Source organism: Manis javanica, chromosome 13 (assembly GCF_040802235.1).
Source record: "Manis javanica isolate MJ-LG chromosome 13, MJ_LKY, whole genome shotgun sequence".
Lineage (NCBI taxonomy): Eukaryota > Metazoa > Chordata > Mammalia > Pholidota > Manidae > Manis > Manis javanica.
Window position 1 is genome coordinate 81,013,612 of NC_133168.1, and position 23,738 is coordinate 81,037,349.

At 45.0% G+C, this 23,738-nt stretch overlaps 1 protein-coding gene across 2 annotated transcripts in view; it reads left to right on the plus strand.

The window, feature by feature from the left end:
* Nucleotides 1–6,493: 6,493 nt before the first annotated feature.
* The window catches only part of PGBD5 (piggyBac transposable element derived 5), a 93,933-nt gene continuing 76,688 nt past the window's right edge, over nucleotides 6,494–23,738 (plus strand). Inside the window, exon 1 of one of the 2 annotated variants that reach the window (XM_073219929.1) lies at nucleotides 6,494–7,101. In XM_073219929.1, the coding sequence (XP_073076030.1) occupies nucleotides 6,792–7,101 (310 nt within the window). In that variant the 5' untranslated portion in view covers nucleotides 6,494–6,791. The remainder of the gene's footprint in view (nucleotides 7,102–23,738) is intronic. The other variant, XM_037020909.2, reaches the window with a different exon arrangement.

The following is a 23,738-nucleotide window of genomic DNA, read 5'->3' on the forward strand; positions in this document are numbered from 1 at the left end:
GACAGCTACATGTAGGAGAATGAAACTGGACCATTGTCTAACCCCATATACAAAGGTAAACTCAAAATGGATCAAAGACCTGAATGTAAGTCACGAAACCATTAAACTCTTGGAAAAAAACATAGGCAAAAACCTCTTAGACATAAACATGAGTGATCTCTTCTTGAACATATCTCCCCGGGCAAGGAAAACAACAGCAAAAATGAGCAAGTGGGACTACATTAAGCTGAAAAGCTTCTGTACAGCGAAAGACACCATCAATAGAACAAAAAGGAACCCTACAGTATGGGAGAATATATTTGAAAATGACAGATCTGATAAAGGCTTGACGTCCAGAATATATAAAGAGCTCACACGCCTCAACAAACAAAAAACAAATAACCCAATTAAAAAATGGGCAGAGGAACTGAACAGACAGTTCTCCAAAAAAGAAATACAGATGGCCAAGAGACACATGAAAAGATGCTCCACATCGCTAATTATCAGAGAAATGCAAATTAAAACTACAATGAGGTATCACCTCACACCAGTAAGGATAGCTGCCATCCAAAAGACAAACAACAACAAATGTTGGCGAGGCTGTGGAGAAAGGGGAACCCTCCTACACTGCTGGTGGGAATGTAAATTAGTTCAACCATTGTGGAAAGCAGTATGGAGGTGCATCAAAATGCTCAAAACAGACCTACCATTTGACCCAGGAATTCCACTTCTAGGAATTTACCCTAAGAACGCAGCAATCAAGTTTGAGAAAGACAGATGCACTCCTATGTTTATCGCAGCACTATTTACAATAGCCAAGAATTGGAAGCAACCTAAATGTCCATCTGTAGATGAATGGATAAAGAAGATGTGGTACATATACACAATGGAATACTACTCAGCCATAAGAAGTGGAAAAATCCAACCATTTGCAGCAACATGGATGGAGCTGGAGAGTATTATGCTCAGTGAAATAAGCCAAGCGGAGAAAGAGAAATACCAAATGATTTCACTCATCTGAGGAGTATAGGAACAAAGGAAAAACTGAAGGAACAAAACAGCAGCAGAATTACAGAACCCAAAAATGGACTAACAGGTACCAAAGGGAAAGGAACTGGGGAGGATGGGTGGGCAGGGAGGGATAAGGGGGGGGAAGAAGAAGGGGGGTATTAAGATTAGCATGCATGGGGGGGAGGGAGAAAGGGGAGGATGGGCTGCACAACACAGAGAGGACAAGTAGTGACTCTACAACATTTTGCTAAGCTGATGGACAGTAACCGTAATGTGGTTGTTAGGGGGGACCTGATATAGGGGAGAGCATAGTAAACATAGTATTCTTCAGGTAAGTGTAGATTAAAAATTTAAAAAAAAAAAAAAGAAAGAAAGAAAGAAAAGGGGGATTACTCCTTAACAGGATAAAACTATTGGTAAATCAAAGATCAACGCATGCTTTAAATATCCTTAATGTTGATCACTTAAAGGGTGTCAGATGATCAGCAATGGAGGTACTCTTTTCTGATAATATTCCTTTCTCTTAATTAAAAAAAAAAAAAAAAAGCAGTTACTGTGTGCTGACCTCCAATGAGTTCTGCACAGTGGTATAGAGGGCATGTCAAAGTGTGGGCGAAGGGTCTGTTTGTTTCTACGCAGAAGATCAAGGCCTAGCTTGGATACCCAGAAAATGAACTAAGATACGATATGAGGAGGAGCTTCCGGCATCAGCACTCTCTGGAGGACTCGTGCCGGGGGATGATCATCAAAAAGCCTCCACAGGGATCCGGACGATGCTGCGGTTGTGGCTGCATCCAGCCCACCATCTCCTGGACTTGCCATGAGAAGGAGGAGGGAGATGTCTAGGCTGGCAGGTGCATACAGTGAGACAACGAATTTGACTGGATCTGTACTGTTGGAACTCAACCAGGAGTTGGGAGGGGTGCAAGTTGTAGCACCCCAAAATCTCATGACTATAGACTATCTATGGTTAAAAGAACATATGGGATGTGAACAGATCCCAGAAATGGGCTGCTTTAATTTGTCTGATGGTTCAAGTACAGTTGGAAAATATCCATCATATCATAGATAAATTTTCACAAATGCCTAGGGTGCCTAAATGGTTTTCTTGGCTTCACTGGAGATGGCTGGTAATTATAGATTTGCTTTGTTTATGTCACCGTATTCCTATTATGTCAATATGTGTGTGCAAATCAGTTAGTAGTTTAAAACCTATACATACTTAAGGTACTATACAAGAAGATATGTCAAAGAAATAATCAATCCTCCCAAGTTTCCTTCATATGCTACATCTATAGCTTTTCTTCTTCCTTCCTAATTACAAACTTTAAATAGAATTCGTGCCTCATATCGAATTTACCGAGTATCATAATTCCTCCAGGTGGTAAAGATACCTCGAGACAAGTGCTGGGCATAGAAGCCACAGGGCATAAATCTGCAAAGAAGTAAAAAGCTAACCTTTGCAAACAATATGGCTTCTCTCTCACTTACCAACTTTACATTTCCCTGTATGGCCCCGGAAGATGACTGGTTAGCCAGAGACGGGTAAGATTCCTCAAGGGAGGAACAACCTAAGACAGGCACAGTCGCAGGGGGGCCATCAGGTGAGAATTTGGGGATCAACAGAGGTGAGGCTCAGAACCTCACCCCCCCTGCTTTGAGAGAAATCTTCTGCATCCGTGGATGTTTTGCTGCCCTTGTCTAGCCTGGATTAATACTTAGTCCATAGGCACACACCTGATCATCTGATCATCTACATTTGCCTTCTTACAGCACTAAACTATGTTTTCTACCTTTATCTTGCATCTACCTACCACTTCAGCATTTTATTAAAAATAAAAATAATAATAATAATAGGAGAAATGTGGGATCAACATATAAATCAAGTACAAAAATCAAATGAATATTCATATTTGACCTGATGGTTTATAGGTCATATTGCATGATCAAAACCGAAAGTTTCTGTGATGACTGCCCTTGTACTGTTCACCATGTAAGAATTTATTCACTCTGTAAGAATTCGTTCACCATGTAAGAACTTGTTCGTTATGCTTCAGAAGATTGGAGACTGACGAGAATTAGGCTTGAGATGGATTAATGATTGTACATTGAGCATTGACCCCCCTATACTGAATTTTATTGTTGTTAACAACCATTTGATCAATAAATATGAGAGATGCCCTCTCAAAAAAAAAAAAAAAAAAAAAAAAGTGCAGCATGATCTACCTACCACTTCAGCATTTTATTAAAATAAAAATAAAAATAATAATAATAATAATAATAATAAGGGAGAAATGTGGGATTCACATATAAATCAAGTATAAAAATCAAACAAATATTCATATTTGACCTGATTGTTTATAGTTCATAATGCGTGGTCAAAACCGGAAGTTTCTGTGATGACTGCCTTTGCACTGTTCACCATGTAAGAACTTATTCACTATGTAAGAATTCGTTCACCATGTAAGAACTTGTTCGTTATGCTTCAGAAGATTGGAGACTGTTGAGAATTAGGCTTGGGGTTGATTAATGATTGTGCATTGAGTCCCCTATACAGAATTTTATTGTTGTTAACAACCATTTGATCAATAAATATGAGAAATGCACTCTCAAAAAAACAAAACAAACAAACAAAAAGATTACGAATGGCTGTTGAAGTTTAACAAGTGCTTTTTCAGCATCTATCATGTAGTATGATCACAGTATTTCTCCTCCAACCTAAGACTGTAGTGAATTAAATGGATAACAATAAGAAAGAAAAAAAAAGTGCAGCATGGTGACAGCTGTGGGTGGTTTAGAGTAACATACTCTGGGAAAAATATGGGCATCAAAAAACTCTCAGAAGATAAATAGGATAGTGAGATTCTGAATGTGATGTTTTAGGAAAATGTTAACCAAGTATTTTAAGTTATATTTTTATTTTTAATGTATGCATTAGAGTCATACATGATAAAATTTTGTCTAAATAATTATCAAAGAGCTTTCTAAAAACTGCTAGTAAAATAATGTTTTATTATAGTTTAAGTGGTAGTATTTTTCTTCTAAGAGATACCTAAAACAGTGGTGTACTATACCATGATAGGAGGCCTAGATTCAATGAAACATGGCAGACAGTCCCAGTTACACCAAAGCATAAACCCCCTGGTTTAACAAAACCTAAGGAGTCTACTGTGTGACTGGGTTCCTTTTACCACCTGAACCTGGTTTAACAAAACCTAAGGAATCTACTATGCGACTGGGTTCCTTTTACCACCTGAACCCTTTGGGAAGCCTCCAAACCAAAATCTCAATGTTAATTCTAAAAGTATTGAATTATATTACAAAGTTATCCTATTTGGAAGATGCCTTCAAATGACTCAAACTTAAAAGATCTCAGTGTCACTGGTTCTGTAAGTATAATCAGAGATAGTTACTTACAAAAGTTAATGCTGCAGCCTCATAATAGCATCAAGTAGGAGGTTGCCAGGCAGATGGAAAGGTGTTTTGGCTTTTATTTTCCAGTTGTGTTTTCCCCTTTCCTCCATTCTTTCACAGTAAAAGCAGCCACCTGTCTTCACACGTTGCAGTACTTTTACTTTTCTTGGTTGGAAACAGTTGCCTAAACAAAGTGAATCCCAAACACTTGATTCTAAGCTGAAATAGTCATCTAATTTTTATTTGACAAGCTTTGGGGTAATAATCTGATTTCCCAGACTGTTTCTTTAGTGACCATATTATCCTCTCCCCAGTGCTGCATGCTGTGTGAGCTCACAAGCACAAAGGCCTCAGAGTTTCCTTGAAATTAGCACCATACTGGTGCAAATCAGCAACAATGGAAGATTGGGTCCATTCTTGTTATTACTCTTCTATGCTTCCTCTGGGTAGCAAAGCAATCCATTGTTTTCAAAAACACACACTTACCTTAGCTGCCCACATTTTCATTGGCTACCTGGAGAAAAGAAGAAATTCTTTCCTATAGATTCTATCCCTTTTGATCCCATTCAATTGTTTTTAAAACAGAACACAAAATATGACAGGAATCTTACGCATTTCCTAATTTATGTAACCCCTTCAGAATCTTCGGTTAGCACAGCATAAAGATATGCAGGAAACCAGTTCTTTTCATAATTCCTCCGAAGGAGATGAAATGTTCTGCAAACAATGTCTCAGGTATCAGCCAATCTGTATAGAGAGCAATGAAATGCTATGTGAATTCCTTACTATTTTATATATTGTCTTTCAGTGATGATCATGAATTCATGTCAGTACATACAACCAGGTTGGGAGGAGGAAACGGGCCGGGGGGGAAACGGCAGAAGCTGGCTGCCTGCTGATAGAACTGACCTCATTTGGTGGCTGCCCCAACATCTTAGTCCTTTATGCACGCTTAGAAATAGCAACATGCCTTCTTCTTCCCTGTATTACTTAGTTAATACCAAGCAGGATTTGTAAGCCCTTCACATCTCTGTGCATTTATTTTATTTCAGAGTGACTTGATGGCCCAATTACCATCGATGTGACTTATTGCACTATTTGTGGAAAGGAAGGGGTGCAAGCAGATGGACTGATCACATGTATCGCGGTCAACAGAATGAGCACCACACACTCCTGATTAAGGAAGAGGCGCGGACGGAACCCTTCCCTTCTATGGTTTATCTGACGATTGTGCTATATTTTAACAGTGTGTGCCAAATTTATGAGTGGAGCTACTGAAACAGTAGGGTAATCAATATTAAAGTAATCAATGTTTGGGAGATAATGAATATTTTGAACTTAAGAGATGTCAAACGTCAAATACGATGAGTAATGACCATCTACCTAACACCAGCTGCTGCCAGCTTTGGATCACAGGGGCGCTGAAGCAAGACCGGGTTGGCATCTGACCCCAGCAAGGGCCCGGCGAGGCCGGTCCTCCTTAGAGCACGGTTCCCGGAGGCCGGACGGCCCTCGTGGTCACCGGAGCACGCGGCGCGGCCGGCTGGGACCCCTGCAGGCAGCGGCCGCAGCCGCGCCGTGGGAAGTGCGACCCTTGGGCCCGCCGCCTACTTGGAGCGTTTCCGCAGCACCCAGTTCAGCACCCCCGGGGACGGACAGCTCCCGGGCCGCGGCGGGCCGGGGCGCTTGGCAGCGGTCGGGGCTCCAGGCGCGCTCGGCAGCGGGAGAGCCGCGGCGCCCCCACGCCTACGCCCACTCGGTCTCCCCTTACCCCGCGGGGCAGCGCCGGCCTGTGGGGGGCGGCCCCAGGCTGCGAGTTCCCGAGGGCGGGGGCTGGCGGGAGCCGCGGCCAACCTCCTCCTCCGCGTCGGCCGGAGCGCTCGAGCCGCCCGCCCCGCCTGGACCGGCCTCCCCATTGGCCTGCCAGCCCGGGCAGGCCTCCTCATTGGTCCGCCGGAAAATCCCCGCCCACAAAGCCCGGAATGGCTTCCTCATTGGCCCGCAGGCCCCGGGCCGGCCTCTCCACTGGCTCGCGGGCAGGGCGCGAGTAGGCGGGGCCCGCCCCCGGCCGCTGGCGCTGGGGAAGGTCGGCCGGGCGGTGCGGGCTGGTGGCGCCGAGACACTGAGGAGGCGCAGCGCCGCGGAGCCCGGTCCGGTTCGCAGCCCGGCGTCCCGCCCGCCCGCCCTGCCTCCCGAGCTCCGAGGGCGCGTCCCCGGGCGCGGGGCCCGCAGCGGCCAAGACGGCGGGCCGGCCGGGCGCGGGGCGGCGGGCGCTGTGCTGCGGGCTGCGCTGGTGGGGGGCGGCGGGCCGCGGCGCGGGCCCGGGCCCCGGCGCGTGCGGCTGGGAGGTGCTGTGGGCGGCGGGCGCGCGGGCGGCGGCCGGGGCCATGGCCGAGGGCGGCGGGGGCGCGCGCGGGCGGGCGCCGGCGCTGCTGGAGGCGGCCCGCGCGCGCTACGAGAGCCTGCACATCTCGGACGACGTGTTCGGCGAGTCGGGCCCGGACAGCGGCGGGAACCCCTTCTACAGCACGTCGGCTGCCTCGCACTCCTCGTCGGCGGCCTCCTCGGACGACGAGCAGGAGCGGCCCGGGCCCGCGCGGGTCGCCGACGCGCCGGAGCCGGAGGAGGGCGAGGCCGGCGCGGGCTGGAGCGCCGCGCTGCGCGACCGGCGGCCCCCGCGCTTCGAGGGCACCGGCGGTAAGGCGGCGGCGGGCGCGGGGTGTGCGGTGCGGGGGCCCGCCCCGACCTGCCCCCGGGGGCGGAAGCGGAGGCAGAGGCCGCGGAGGGACCCTCGTTCCTGCATCAGAGGCCAGGCCCACCTGTGGGGTCGTGCCTTGGGGGCGGGTTAGGCAGGCTTCTCTCATGGAGGGAATTCGGAAAGCCCGCCACGTCTTGGGGGCAGGGATGGCCCCCGGAGCAGGCCTCACCCAGGTGCCACGGGGGTGCGGCAGGGAGCGAGCGAGGGGCGGGCCGCCCACGGCGTCTTCACTGGGCTGCAGTTCTCTGCAGTTAATCTGAGAAACTTTCCCTGGCCGTGCCATTCGGAATCTCTTGTTAAGAGCCGGGAAAAGTGAGAGGACCAGTTTAGCAGCCCTAAGCAGTGTGCTAGTGCCCCAGAAGGCACTGCTGCGTGTGTTCTGCTTATTGCTATGGTGGTAGACAAGCCTCTGATGCCTGGAGAAGGTCGCAGGGGTGCTGGCAGCTGTGACTGCTTGACGTCGGCTTTACCGCCTCCTTTTTTGGGAGGTGGTTTTAAAATGTCTCTACTTCCCCTGCAGAAGCTCAGCCTCCTCTGCCCCGTCTGAGGTGAGGAGCCCTTCCCACCTGTCTTCTGTTGCTTTTGTTCCCTGTGCACGCCCATCTCCGGCAGGCCCTTGTTCCTGCACACCATTTTCATGGGGGGACGATGTGCAACCAGTGCTGTTGAGGACTAGGGAGTGGCTGCACCGGGCACTGGGCAGGGCATGATGCGGCTTTTCCTGTCGTACTCACTCCCTGTTTATTGTTCAGCCAGTCAGGAACACAGCCCAAGGGAGGACAGGCCCAGGGACCCCAGCCGGCGTTTGGGCTTGGACCTGGGTATCGTTGCTGCAGCCGCTGGTAGGCTGCCCTCTCTCAGCAGGGAGTGGCCTGCAGACCCCCCCTGGGCAGGCTGCACTGTGGAGGCGCTGAGCCACAGCGGGGCTTACACGGCCAAGTTAGCTGGGCAGTGGTTCGGGAGGGGTGCATTTAAAAACATGTTCTCATTTGGGCTTTGGTTAACAGTTTGGGGATTTTCAAAGTCACATCACTCTGTATAGCCCTTTTAACACCATGTACATTTACCAGAATGTCATAGGGTCTTCCAGCCTCAGAAAGCTGTTTCTTATGTTAGCCCTTTAAGAATTATACCTACCCGGAGCCCTCGTTTGGCAGACTTTATGCTAGGAGTGTCGGTGGTCTTGGAACACCGGAGGTACAGGTCTGCTTGGGAGAATGCAGCAAGCTTTCCTAGATCTCAGTGGAAAATGGGAGTTCAGTTAGGTTAAGCCTGGTGGTGGATAAGGTTCATGAGTGCGCTAGCGTGACAAGGATGAACATGTTGAAATAAATTGTAAAGCAATATTATATTTCTTAGTAATCTGTAAGTGGGAGAAATTCTGCAGCAGAACAATTTAATCTAGCCACTGCAGCACTTTAAATGGTTTTGAAGAGCAAATATCATGTGTCATTTGGTATTAGGTGCAAATTCTGCTTCCTTCCGATGTCCACTGAGTTCACGCCTAGACCTGAAAATCACAAACACTTTATCCGAAGATATTCGTGGTTATCTGACAGTGTTTATACCCAATTTATTTTTCCTGTTTTGTGTGGGAGCTTGTTTCTAAAATCCAGCCTTAATTAAGAGTTTTCCTCTCCTTGCAACACTCTCTCCCTGAGGGAAATTTGGGTGGAGGTGGAGGGATGAGGTTGATGGCTTGTCAGGCATGAATGCAGATTCCCTGAAACAATGGAATATGATTTATGGGGGCTGAGAATAGACGCAGAAGTGCACTGCTGGTGAGAGACAATCCTTGTGCCTGGTGGTGTGGAGACAGATGGATAAAGAGGCTGAGAGAGCTGCTCCCTGGCCACCCTGAGAGCAGAGGTGCAGCCTGCTAGGTTCACCAAAGTAGAGTACCTAAGACCCTCCAACCAGAGCGTGCTTCCCACTTCCGAGGAGTGCAGTTCGGATCTCCCTTCCATCTTTGTGCCTCCATTTATTAACGAATCTCACTGGGCTGGTAGGGTGAGATGGGAATGTAAGCCAGAGGGTGGCATTTTCATCTCTAATCAGCCCTCATAGGAGAAAATTTGTAACAGAAATCACTGTTGCTGCTAGAATGGAATAAGGAAAGCAAAGGATTTTAGACTTATGGAACAGACTTCCTGCCTTCTGTAAAAATCTACATGAATGCATGTAAATAGGCATGTATGTTAAGTGTGTATGTGTGTGACTGTGTCTTGTATGTAAATGTGTCCTGCCTGTGCTGGTTTGGGCTGAGGAGGGATTCTTTTATCAGAAAGAGATTCTAACTGCTGTCCCAGAGCCCTCTGATGACCTAGAACCTTTTCCAAGAGTCCCTGTGCTTTTAGGAAGCTGTGGACCCTGGGCGCCATTGTGCTTCTGATCTGCATTCAGAGCTGCCCTTGCCCCCGTGGGGGCAGCCCTCTGAGACACATGTGCTCAGCTGTGAGGAGAAGGGGCAGGGCAGAGGAAGCATTTCTGTAGTTAAGGTGCAACTCCCCATGGCTCCTCAGGTGTTACGGTCTTCCCTACCTCTTCCTTCAGTTTTTATCCTGGCACTCAGCTTCTTGGGGACAGCATCTCCACAAGTGCAGAGGGTCCTTACGCTCACCACTCCCTCTCCTCTCTCACCGCCCTTGGTGTGCCTTGAGCTGTGGGTACCCTTGGGATGATATGATACAAAGACTGTGTGTTTCTGGGCTGGCTGACTGCCTCTTAACGCCCGCGTGGATGGAGGGTCAGCTTGGGGGCTGAAAAGCCTTAGAGGGAGCACCGGGCCCCAAACCCTCTCCTGAGCAGACTTGCAGTATATCTCCCTAAAATAGCCCCCTCAAGCTGTCAGCCTCGTCTGCCCACTGTGCAAATAACCATCACAGCATGCCAGCCCACACTTTGGAAACAGCATGAAATTCAGGCCTGGCTGCTTTTTGCGCTTCTGCCCTTTTGGTTTCTTATTCTGAGCAGTCTTGTGATTCGTTCTCTCTGAGGAGGCGGAGGAACAGGCAGATTGACAGGTGCTCAGGGACTGCTGTCTGTTTGGCGTGTAGGTCCTTGTTGGCCCTAAGTCCTGGGTGCCTGGGATCTGAGCTGGGTGCTCTATTAGAGGATGGACTTCAAAGGAGTGTCTTTTTCACATTCCGTATCAGCAGTCCTCTGTAATCATTCATTAGGGAAGTATGACCTTGAAAAGCTGGAGAGGAAGATAAGGCATTGAAAATTGATACTGTGAAGTGTTTTATCTTTATAGTTGTTGGTCTGTTTCGTTTTTTTGACTAACACGTAAGAAGAGAAAACTCTCTTAAAATCAGGATTAAACGTAGACCTTGTGCTCTCCTGGGATTTGTGAGCTAAGGTGCTGGACCCCCTCTGTCGGGTGTCGGGTATAAGCAGCCACTCCCGCCTCTGGGGCTGCTCACGTGCTGTGGCTCTGGGAGGGCTTCTGAATCCTGGTGAGCTACAAGATAAAGCTCATGCAGTGCTGCGTGATGATCAAGTGTGTGCCCCAGCCACACAAAACTCAGAGAAGGGGAGCCCCCTGCAAGAGAGATTTTGCCCTTTTCCCAGGAGTCCGTCGTGTGGTAGGGGAAACTTGAGCTCATGGGGATGACGATAATAACCAGCAGTAGCTTTGTAGCAGCGTTTGTTACAAAACCTGTTTTTTCATGTGTCATCTTGCTGAATTTTCACAAGGCCTCTGTGGTGGAGAAGTTACCTCCACTTTACAGATAAAGGCATGAGTTTTTTTCACGTTACAGGTGGTGAGATGACCTGGTTAAGTGATCTCCATCTAACTTGTAACTAGTCAGGCTTGGTAATTCAGGAAAAGTGGTGCCTTTTTCTTTTTATAGCACCTAGAACTTTGTCAGTCAAAAATATTTATTTTCATATTTAGACATGGAGTTGCTTTTAACTTTTTTCAAGGGATATGTAATTCTGGGAGATACAGTGCACGTCTGGATTTGTGTAACCAGTGCCACCATCAGCACATGGAACAGAAGACCTAGAATTTTATCCAGGTCCTTACTTACCCCTGCTCCCCCTGAGCCATTGTAATGGGAGCTTAGAGCTCTGCAGGAAGCAGGGCTTCAAGGACACTGGCAACCTGGGAGTTTGTGTGAGGTCTGGCACTCCGTTTTAAAGTCTAAAGCTCACATTTATTTTTGGGGAGTGTGATTATGTATTTTTTCTAATTAAGTAATATATATTCACTTTAGGAAAAAAACAAAAGAAAAAGGGTAAAATTCTAAGAATCCCATAGTCTTCCATTGCCCAGAGGTTGTCACTGGTAACATATTGAGTGTGTCCTTCATGTGTCTCAGATTATGTATCGTTGGATGATCTGCTTTTTAATTTTTATGAATATATTGTCAACATTTTCCATTTAAATTTTAAAATGTCATTTTAATGAACCCATAATATTATATGGTTCCCTGTGGGTGGGCATTGAGTTCATTGCCCCCTTCCCCTTGTATTTACATATATTTATTTATTTGTATTTATTATGGTATGACAAGTATTCTTGAAGCTTAAGTGTGTGTGGACATCCTTAATATATTCCTTTGTATAAGATGATCAAAGCAGAATTAAGGATTTTGTACATTATATAGTCTTGATATCTGTTGTGAAATAGCCTTCCAGAAACACATGTGCTTATACTTCTGCTCAAAGTATACCAGAACATCCACTAAGAAATCTTGCTTATAAGACAGTGAATGTATGGTGCCTGCTGGTAGGGTGCCCCTTCAAGGAGTGTTCCATTTAATGAAGCTCACGGGGGTGTAACATGCAATGCCTGAGTCCCGGTGCACAGTGCAATGCGTGTAACTACCACCCAGACGGAAGTGGGCACATTCCCAGCACTCAGAGATACTCTCCTTCCCGTCCCCATTCAGTAGCTCCCAGATCCTGGGGGGAAGCATTATTCTCATTTCCATCACCAGTGATTAACTTTGCCTGCTAGTTTGGCCTGGTTCTTTAGTTTGTCCTTACACTTGTGAGATTCATTCATGTGATTTTGGGGAGCAGTCTTTATTTTTACACTGCCATGTAGTATTCCATTGTATAAATACTATTGTTTGTTATGCATTCCCTTATCAATGGACTTTTGGATTGTTTCCAGTTTAGGGCTTTTGTGAATAAAGCTGCTGCAGACATTCTTGAATGTGTTTTTGATGGACACACACATCATTTCCCTTGGATGTAGATACCTAGGAGTAGGATTGCTGATAATAGATACGTGTTTCATCCTGGGCATTATTGACTTTATGCGCTTGGTACTCTTTGTCGGGCGTCTGTCTTGTGCAGGGTATTTAGCAGCACCCTGGCCTCCACCTACTGAATGCCCAGAGCACTCCCTCCTCTAGGCATTGCCACATATCTCCCGGGGACAGAACCGCTGCTTTAAATATAGGTACTGTCTTACAGTTTTCCAATTTATACCCCCCTCACCCCAGTGACATTTGCAGTGTGCCATGTTTTAATTCAGCAAGCACGTTGAATCCTGCTGGGATGAAACGATAAATAAGACATGTCTCCTGGGGTCTAGGAGGAGAGACAGTGAAGAAAAAGAAATGTGAGTCCCTGGTGAATGCTGTGGTGAAGTTAAACGTGGGTTTGTGTGGCTTTCAGAGGTGGGCCACCTGATCCAGCGGTGGGAGACGAGAAGGCGCCTCTGGCGGGGATGCAGCCCCCAAGCTGCCTGGTGAAGGACAAGTAGGAATTAGGTGAAGAGGAAGGAAAAGGACATCTTAGGTAAGGGAACAGCTGGGCAGAGGCATGCTATTTTTGTCCATGGGCAGCCCCAGTTTCCCCTGAACTGAGTACCCACTTGAGGCCTTCTTAGTGAAAATGTCTCAAACTTTGACATTTGTAATTGTTACTGCTGCACGGAACTATAGCTGGAATACGAATTCTAAGTTCAGGCATGGATATAGATTTGCTTAGCCAATGCTGCATCCCGTGGGGAGGGGAATTGGGCAGGTTTGCTGAGAAATAAGAGCTTAGGGTGGAATCACTGGAGTCCTTCCTTCAAGGAAGGAAGAGGGAAAATGACAGCCAACAGTGATGTGGTAAAACCTCTGCTGGCCATGGGGAGGGTAGTATGCCCTCTGGGTGGGGGTGGGGGAGGTCATGCTAGAAGAATAATTAAGTACCTGAAATAGTCCTATAACGTTGATGGTGTTCTGCCTAGACTGGCACATGATATAAAGAACTTTTTCCCCTTTGTGAGTTCTGGGAGGAATTATTACGGAAGTGTGAACATCTGGCCATATTTAGGTGTTTACTTATTTACTTATTTATTTTTATTTTGGTATCATTAATATACAATTACATGAGCAACATTGTGATTACTAGCTTTTCCCCATTATCAAGTCACCGCCACATACCCCATTACAGTCACTATCCATCAGCATAGTAAGATGCCATAGAATTACTACTTGTCTTCTCTGTGCTATACTGCCTTCCCCGTGCCCGCTCCCCCACATTATGTATGATAATCCTAATTCTCCTTATTCCCCTTCTCCTTCCCACCCCCGACCCTGTCCCTTTCCCTTTGGCAACTGATAGTCCATTCTTGGGTTCTCTGAGTCTGCTGCTATTTTGTTCCTTCCGTTTTTGCTTTGTTCTTATGCTCCACAAATGAGTGAATCATTTGATACTTGTCTTTCTCCGCCTGGCTTATTTCACTGAGCATAATGTCCTCCAACTCCATCCATGTTGTTGCAATTGGTGGGATTTGTTTTCTTCTAATGGCCGAATAGTATTCCATTGTGTATATGTACCACATCTTCCTTATCCATTCATCTACTGATGGACACTTAAGTTGCTTCCATTTCTTGGCTATTGTAAACAGTGCTGTGATAAACAGGGGTGCATATGTCTTTTTCAAACTGGGCTCCTGCATTCTTAGGGTAAATTCCTAAGAGTGGTGTTTATTTAATTAATCACTTTATTCAAAAGTTTAGAACCACAGAGCCTTCCACTTTATTTATTTTTTTATTAAGGTATTATTGATATACACTCTTATGAAGATTTCACATGAAAAATAATGTGGTTACTACAGTCACCCATATTACCAAGTCCCCCCACCACACCCCATTGTAGTTACTGCCCATCAGTGTAGGAAGAGGCCACAGAGTCCCTACTTGTCTTCGCAGAGCCTTCTGCTCTAATGGAGACACCACCTCTTGGCTGGGAAACTAGACCGTCCCCTGCTTGGGTCCCCAGCTTCCAGTCTGGCCGACCCCGCCCTTCACTGCCCACACTTCCTTCCCATTGGCTTTTACAAACATAAGCTCACATACTCACTGCTCTGCTTAAAACCTCCAGGGCTTCCAATTCAAGCCAAAGGGAACTCCAGCATCCTTGGCCAGGCCTCCACAGCCCATGGGTCCCCCCCAGCCTTTCTCGCCCATGTCACCTTCTGTTGCCTGTCCTACTGTCAACATTTTCTAGCCACATGATCTTTCCATCTCTGAGCCTCTACCTTCTGGGCCCATACTAGAATGTTCTCCACACTCCGTGGCAGCCCTTGCTTGTTGGTGGGGTCTTGGTTCAAATGTCACTCTGCCCAGGAACCTAAAATCACCCCCTTCCCTCTGTCCCTCCCAGCACCCAGCTGACTCCTGCCCTCGTGGGCTGAGGCCTTGGATGTCTCAGTCACAGTTAGAACGTTGTGCATCCTCAGTTTTTTGTTGAAGGAACAAAAGAATAGGTGGACACAGATGTAGATTTTTAAAATGTGGATGGGAATTGGCACCAATGAAGAAATGTTTACAAGAAGAAATGTTAACATCCAGAATAGCTGGGAGAGAGGGTGAGGAAGTCCGTGAGGAACATGTTCCTTGCCAGGAAGGCCCTGACGCAAGCCTGGGCTGTATTTTCCAGGGATTTCCTCCCTGGACGGAAGACTGAACTTGTTGGCCTCTGAGGGACTCTCCACCCTGTGGCTTCTGCAGCCTGCTCTCTTCCTAGTAGCGAGAGACCCCCAAGATAGGAATTTAGGAGTTTGAAGGGGAGCCAGCTCCTTCTACCCCTGTGTCTGTTCAACAAGTGCTTGTATATCACATACCATATGCCAGACAGTTTACTAAGTGTTTTCTGACCCATGTAATCTTCAGAGCAATCTTGTGAGCTGAGTACTGTTATTAGCCGCCTTATTTTTAACATGAGGAAACTGAGTTACAGAGAGATTAAGTGACAGAGGATAGACTGGTCCCTTTGATTAGGGGACAAGGACACATCATCTTTGGAGTGCGGAGCATGCTGTGTTGGTCAGATCAACTAATCAATAATTCCCCTGCAAAGGACCCTGGAGTCGAAGACCATTGCTCTACTCTGTTCCACCTGTTGCCTTTCCCAGGCAATGGCTGCACCTCATTTCCCAGCTCCTGTTCCAGCGAGATGGGGCCACTGCCTGGACAGTGAGGTGCGAAAAATGAGCCAAAGTGGGTAATCTGCTCTCCGGCCTGGCCACCGGCATCCTGGTTTGGTGGGGGGATTGCTGGAGCAGCCTGCCTAACCTCAGCTGGCACGGGTGCTGAAAAAAAAAGAGGATGGATGGGGAAAAGCGAATTCAAATCAGCAGGGCTACTTGCTGAATCATTGTGCATGGATTCATGAGGGGAAATGGGAAAAATGCCTAGAGAAAAAGAGGGAATTCTTTGCATTCTCAGTGAGATTGCCACTGTAACTTTGGAAGTGGACAGGTGAGATAATGCAGGCTCCTAAGCAGTGTGCACAGGGTGTTCCAGATAGTTGTTTAATTGCATACCATGATTTGAAGCTTACATGGTTTGCAAGGGGCTTGGTGGTCAGTTTATGGCTGGAGAGTGAGTGGGCTCAGGGTGAAGGGCCTGCTGCTCAGAACTCTCCCTATGGTCTTGGGCAAGTAGCCAGGCATCTGTGCAGGGGACTCCTTCCTGGAGTGGTGAGAGTCAGTAGAGATGTGCGGGGAAGCACAGACCTGGGGCTTCATTATAGACAGCTTTATTTTTATTCCTTTAAACTACTTTTTTCCTGTGTGGCTGAAATGGACATGGTGGATATTGTGCTATTTAGAAGGTTTTGAAAACTGTTTAGCAACCAAGGAGCCTCAGGATGAACCCAGGATATGTATAAACCAGTGGAAAGTGGGTGGCTCTCTTTGAAGCTGGAGTGGGAGGCCCCCTGAGCCCACCCTCCAGGCCTCCCTGACCTTCCCCAGCAGCCTCCAGTTCCCAGGCATCACAGGACACAGTTTGACAATCCACCTCACTCCGTCTGTCAGGGGTCTTCAGATGGGACCCAGGTCAGAAGGGGAGGGGACTCCATGGGCAGGTGACTGAGAGCTCAGTGAGAAGTGGACCCTGCTCTCGCCCCTGCCTGTCCCACCCTCTCTGGGATGGTGCAGAGGAAGTCCATAGGTGAATGACATTTTGACCTTGCAAAGCCACCAGAAAGCTTCCATCATGCAAGAGCAATGCACGACTGAATCATTTGAGAACTAACCAGAGGAGGAGGAGGTCCGTTCCCCAAGTTTGGGGAATAGTTACAGAGAACATAAAGGGTCGGGAGAAGGGTGGTTTTCCTGGAAGAAGAAATAGGAACAAGTCAAATCATCTGGAGGGTGGTTAATGAATCTTGCTTATTTGAGTGCTTTCAACATTTGGGGCAGGTGGAGAATCAGTCACATCTTAAAACTGCTTTCCTGGGACTTCCACACTGAGTCAGTGGGGAGTATAGTGCGCACGGATTCTGGGGGTCTGAGTGGAGAACCTTCACTTCAGGTTTTGCATAGAAAAACCTGTACCTCCTTCCTCATCTGCCTGCCTTGAACTTGCTTTCCTCAAATCCCATCATTGGAAGTAAATAAAAAATGTTCCATTTGGTTTGCTCTTAATTATTAGTATTTCAGCGGAACTTCCAATCTCTTTTCCTTGGCCTGCTGGGAAACTGGACCATAATTCCATGGCATCTTAGGGGCTATGCATGCAGAATTCCTGAAACAGAAGCTGAATGGAAATACGAGACAACTAGTAGGGAAGCTCTTTAAGATTGAAAGAGGTGAATTTTATGCACATATTAGCCAGTGTAAACGCAACACTTTATTATAAATGTATAGACTTCATTATCTTCAAGAAGTATAGCAGAGAAGAAAAATTTTAAAAAAGATGTAGGTAAATTCAGGGAGATGGCAATCAACAGCAGGGAAACTAGTGGCTGAAAGAGCACTTCTGAAGGTGGTGTGCGAACTACCTCAATGGGCAGGAGCGAAGGTCTGCAGAAAAGCATTATGATGCAGTGCACAGGGCTTGGGAGGCAGACACACCCCTGGCTGCCCACCCCAGCTCTGCCTCCAAAGCAGAGGGTGGGTGGCTCCAGGTGTGGGATGAGACCACAGAGTGTCTGACACAGGAGGCGCTCAGCACAGGACCCTTTCCCCCATCTTGCTGGGCTCCTAAGAGCCATGTCAGGGTCCCTGCCGCCAGAGGACCAACCAAAGCCATGTGCCTGTGGGTATCCAACATTCCTTCACCCCCACCAGGTCATTGGCAGCAAAGTTGGAAAACTTTTAAATGGCCTGGGAAATGAAAGCAAAACAAACCCCCAAAGAAAAGATTTTCAGTGCAGACCTCATGGTGTCCTTTGAGTACATTTCATTTTTTTGGCAGATAGTGATCGAGTGCCTATGACATGCCAGGCGTGTGGAAACTAGGACTTAAGAAGTTAAAAGAAAAGATGTCAGCCCTCGCCCAGCATAGGGCCTAGTGAGGAAGACGGGTGGGCCTCACAGCATTGTGTGCCCTGTAAGAAGGATGTGGGTACTAAGGGAGTGCCCAGCAGGAGATAGCGCCCACACTGTTCAGAGCCATCGTAGGCATGATTGCCGCAGATGGCACCCAGGGATTTGTTTGCTCGAGTCCCTGTTCCTTATAAGCTCCCAACTGTCACCCTCCAAGACAGAACAGGGAGCTTGGCAGGCTGGGAGTTTGGCTCTGGCTGGGACTGTGGGCGGCTGTGCCTGGGCTCTGACCTGCAGCCAGTGCTCTGAGTCACCTTGCGGCTGAGGGGCACCCCTGAAGGCAATATGGATACAGAGCACCTCGTCCTCAGCTCATTACTGGGAAAGCAAGTGGTGGCTGTGGAGTTAAAAATGAAAGGAATACTTCCATCCTTGGTAGTTTTAATACTCCAGTCTTTTAAGGCATGGCTGCTACGCTTTTTTCAAAATGCATTTATTGCTATGGCCCTACAGTTTTTCACATTTAATTCATTGATGAAGTAAATTGTATTGATGTCCTGGCATTGAGCTCCCCTTACATTCCTGGAATAAATACAAGTTGGTCCCACCTTTGAGAGCCCAATTCTGTTTGCTGCTGTCACTTCTGAGTTCCTGTAATTCATCAGAAGCCAGATTTAACAGTTTCCCCCTCTTACCTCTCTCTCGGCTTTTGGTATTAAAAGTATGCTCAGCTTTATAAAATAAATTGGCTTATAACTTTCTAACTGCCTGTTGCCGTTTGACAGTAGAATCATAGGTGGGATACAACTCGGTTGCCAACCTGTCTGGTCTTGGGACTTGCTCTGAATTCTCCACTTACTGAATCATTCTGATGATTTATGTCTTCCTAGGAAATTATTCTTCTCGGTTTTCAAATTTGTTAAAATTCCGTGCAGTTTTTCAAGTGCTCCTTTTATTTGCTTTTATGTTGTGCATTTGCATTTGCATTCGCATCTGTTTTCAGTCCTAACCTGGTCCGTTTTTGTGAATCCCTGCCCGGTCTCCCTCCCTCCCCCCTATTTCCTTCACTGTTTCTGCCTTTCTTCCTCCTGCCTCCACCCCACACCTTCTTTCTCTCTTATCCTTAATTGGGCATGTGAGGTGCTCTTCTATTTTACTAGTCATCTCAAAGAATCAGCCTTCAGTTTACTTGTCCCTCATATATTAGTCTATAATTTTTGTTATAACTTTTTAAAATTTATTGAGCTGTTCTTTTCTAACTGATTAAGATGAGTACAGAGTTTCTTTTTACTAAAAAAAGAATCTTTACTATTGCAGTATTTGACACTGAACTCCCCTTAGTATGACTTAAGGTGTATTCTGTGTGTTGACATGAAATGTCCTTTCCATTGTTTTCTAGATTTTCTTCAACCCTCCTTTTGATTTCTTCTTTGATCTAAGAGTATAGTGATTTCTAAGTAGTTTAAGATATTTTTGTTACCTGATTATTCTAATTTTACTGGACTCTGAGCAAAGAACTGTCCTTTAAATCTTTACTTGGAAAGGTTTATAAAGGGTTTCTTTGCTGCCAAATACGCAAGTAATCATTAAAAAACATGGTATACATAGGTGTGAAAAAAATGTGTTTTTACCTCAGATAAAAGTAAGGGTGTCTGTGTTCTGTGTGTCTTAATTTTTTTTCTCTAGTAGATATTCCTATTTGAAGAGCTGATTTTTACCATGTTCTTGCACTTTTTATTTAGAGTCTTTAGCTGCTATATTGTTTGTTGTATTCGTAGTTACATCTTTTATATATTCTCCTACAACTGTGCCTTTAAATCATGTCCCTCTTTGTCTTGCTCAGTACCTTTAACGTTAAATCCAGCTTGTCTGCTTTTAATTCTGCTATTCTTACTTTATCTGCGTTTGCCTGGTATCTTCTTGCCTGGTACATCCTTCCCGACCCCTATCTGTCACTTTAAGTACATTTCTTGAGCAGCATGTAGGTGGATATATATTTTTAACACAACCTGATAGACTATAATTTCATTGGAGAAATCAGTGTTTAATGACAAACAGGCGTGATTGTTTTCCTTCCATCTTACTTTGCCTTTTTTTCTTTCCCTTTGCCCTGTTTTAGATGTTTTAATCAAGTTGTTTATATTCTTCTTCTACTTGACAAATATGGAAACTTTTTCCATTTTTGGGGTAACAGTGTTACTGAGATATAATTCACATGCCATACAATTCACCCATTCAGTGTGTACAATTTAGTGGCTTTTAGTATATTCTTGGTTTGTACAACCATCAGCACAGTTTTAGAAAATTTTCATGATCCCCAAAAGAAACCTTTATCCATAACTCCCAGCCCTAGGCAACCACTAATCTACTTTCTGTCTCTATGGATTTGCCGTTTCTGGAACTTTCTTATAAATGAAATCATGAACTATGTGGCCTTTTGTGATTGGCCTCTTTCAATCAGCATGTTGTTTCCAAGGTTCATGTTATGTGTGTCAAAATGTCATTCCTTTTTTAAGACTGAATAATATTCCATTGAATTGACACCGTATTTTTTCATCAGTTGATGAACTTTTGGGTTGTTTTCACCTTTTTGCTTTTATGAATAAAGTCCAGACCTTCATGTACAAGTTTTTGTGGATGTAGATTTAAATTCTTTGGGTATATGCCTAGGAGTGGAACTGCTGGGCCATATGGTAGCTATGTGTTCAATATTTTAAAGAACCACTAAGCCATTTTCTAAAGTGGTCACACCATTTGACAATCCCACCGGCAATGTACAAAGGTTCTAATCATTCCATATCCTCACCAACACTTGTTTCTACTTTTTTGATAGTAGCTGTCTGAATGGCTGGAGGTGGTAGCTCACTGTAGTTTTGACTTGTCTTTCCATAATGAGTAGTGATGTAGAACATCTTTCCATGTGCTTCTTGGCCATTCACGTATTTGCATATTGGAGAAGGGTGTATTCAAGTCCTTTGCCTATTTTTTAATTGGTTTATTTGTCTTTTTATTATTGAGTTGTAAGAGTTCTTTATATAGTCTGGATGCATGTCTCTTATAAGTGGTATGAGTTCCATTTAGTGGGTTGTCTTGATTTTCTTGAGGGTGTGCTTGGAAACAAGACACAGAAATTTTACATCTTGGTGGAGTCCTATTTATTTTTACTTTAGTTGCTTGGACTTTTGGTGTCGTAGCTAAGTAACTGTTGACAAGATCAAGATCATTAACATTTACCTTATGTTTTCTTCTAAGAACTTTATTATTTTAGCCCTTATATTTATACCTTTGATGCATTTTGACTTATTCAACTAAGAGTATTTTTCCTAGGACAAAACTTTCTATATAAGAATCTTTATTTAACTTTTATTATGCACAGTCCTAAAGTCTTATTACTATACTTTTATTTTTACACACACACACATGTAACATGCACCAAATATACATTTTGTCTAAATGGCTGAATGTTTACCTAACAAGAGACTGAAGCCAATTCTGAAATGAACTTCTAGGATAAGATACAATCTGAATTTTTGTTTTGTTTTAAAACATTGACATTTTATTAAAAGTTTTTGGTGTGCAAATTCAAAAGGTTGCCAGTATAATACAGAAATAATAATTTCCCCTGCTGTCAGTGATGTCACTGCATCTGTACTCACTCTATTGCACGTCTGTGGAATGAAGAGAAGCTCACTTTTAGTTGGAGTCAGGGACAGGGAAAGGTGTTCTTGGTCGTGTCTGCCAATGTAGGGGCACCTGCTAGGGGTGTCCCCACCTTCCCCGCTCATAGTAGCTCTTGAAAGTAAAGACTTTACCTTTTAATCTCCTAGACTTGAGGATTTGGTCAACCCACAGGATGAGGCAATTTCATTGAAATGGTTCCCTGATCTAAACCTTGACTTACCACTTAAAGGTTGTGTTCGAATGTTTTCAGAGGTAAACTTGAGGTGTTGCCCTCACGTAGGATCTTTACTTCCAATAATTCTGACTGCAGCTGCAGTTCCTACAGTCAGCTGAGGTAAAACTAGGAATGTGGCAATGGAAAGTATGTTTTTCTTTCACGATAACAAAATCATTTCTTAGTTTCTGTCTACATCTTAGATTTAAGTATATGAACAAGGAATTTGATGTCTTTTTTCTGAGGAAACGATACATATCATGTCAGGAACACTTATACACTCATGACACGTCAGTTTAGCTACCCAGAATTCTCTGGGCTACCCAGAAAGGCAGAAACGTGGATGCATTCCTCATTACTCCAGCAAGCTGTCAGCCTTCAAAGGCTTTCTGGATGTGTTTCCATATCCAAATGTCTGCTATACAAGCTGTACAAGGTGCAGAAGGAGCACATTAATGCAGGGGGAAAAGAGTCTTCAGTAACACATTTTCAAAGAGGAACTTCATAACCAGGAATCACAGTTTTGGTGACTTTTGACAGTTCTTTATCTTCTAGCTACTGAAAATGGTAGGTAGTCCACAGTGATCATTTTGACTTGCATTTTGAATTTAGCATTAGTTTCCATAGACTTAAAACTACACGAAATTGGTTTCTTAAAGGGTGTTCTTGTAAGGTCTGTAATTTTAAAGTTTGATTAATGAAAATAAAATTTTCCTGTAACATTTGCTTTTCATATTCTGTATTTTATTTTTTCTGATGGAAAGTGATTTATTATGGATGTTGTCATACAAGATTGTGGATTTTTTTTCTATTCCTGAATTTTAATGTGGCAGAGTTTGACTTTCCGATTTTAATTCATCACTAGATGAAGAATTCCCAAATAGGATGTTTTCTTGAAATACTCATTTTCTGAATGAAATTAAATGACTGTAAATTAAGTTCTTAAGGGCTATGTGGTTTAGTATTATGAAAGCTATTACATGAAATAATTCTACAAAGAATATAATTTGATATGATACAAACTCTATTATTCTGCCTTGTATCATTACTTAAATTTTATAACTCTGAGTTCTAACTTCTGAAATTCTAATTATGTCTAGATCTCTTTGGGCTTTTTTGAAGCTTCCTGTGCTTCCTAGACCTGAATGTCTGTTTCCTTCTGCAGGTTAGGCGGTGTTCAGCTGTTACTTCTTCAGAAAAGCCTTCCAGCTCTTTCTCTCCCAGCTCTCCATCTGGGACCCCTATAACGAGAATGTTACTCCGCTTGATGTCCCATAGGTCCCTGAAGCTGTCTTTACTTTCTAGAAATCTTTTTTCTGCTCTGTCCTGGTGAGTCCCGTGCCCTGTCTTCTGAATCACTGATTCTTTCTTCTTCATCTGGTCTGCTGGTGAACCCTCTAGTGTGTATTTTTCAGTTCAGATGTTGTGATTTGACAATCACAGTCAGCTCTGTGATTTCTGTTTGGTACTTTTGTGTATTTTCTATCTCTTTGTGAAGTCCCCGCAGTGTTCATCCATTCTTTTCCTGAGTTCAGTGGGCAGCTGTGATCATTCCTTTGAATGCTTTATTGGATAAATTACTTTTCTCAGCTTTATTAAGGTTTTTTCTTGAAGTTTTCCCTCACTCTTTTGTTTAGAACCTATTCTTCTGTTCCCTCATCTCATCTGACTCTGTTTCTATTAGATGAAATGACTACCTCTCCCAGTCTTGAACTAGGCCTTGTGTGGGAGGTGAACCTTGTCCTTCAGTCTTGCCCGAGCTCTGTTTCTTGAACCTTTGTCATTGGCTAAGTGGCCTGATTCATGCTCGATGGGCCCAGTTATGGGTGTGCCAGAGGGAGGGTGAGTGCTCCAAAAGGAGAGCGCTCAGTCAGCCCCTAGTTTCAGACTAATGGGAAGACAGACCCACAGCCCTGGTTAGAATATGCGAGTGTGTACAGTCCTGTGGG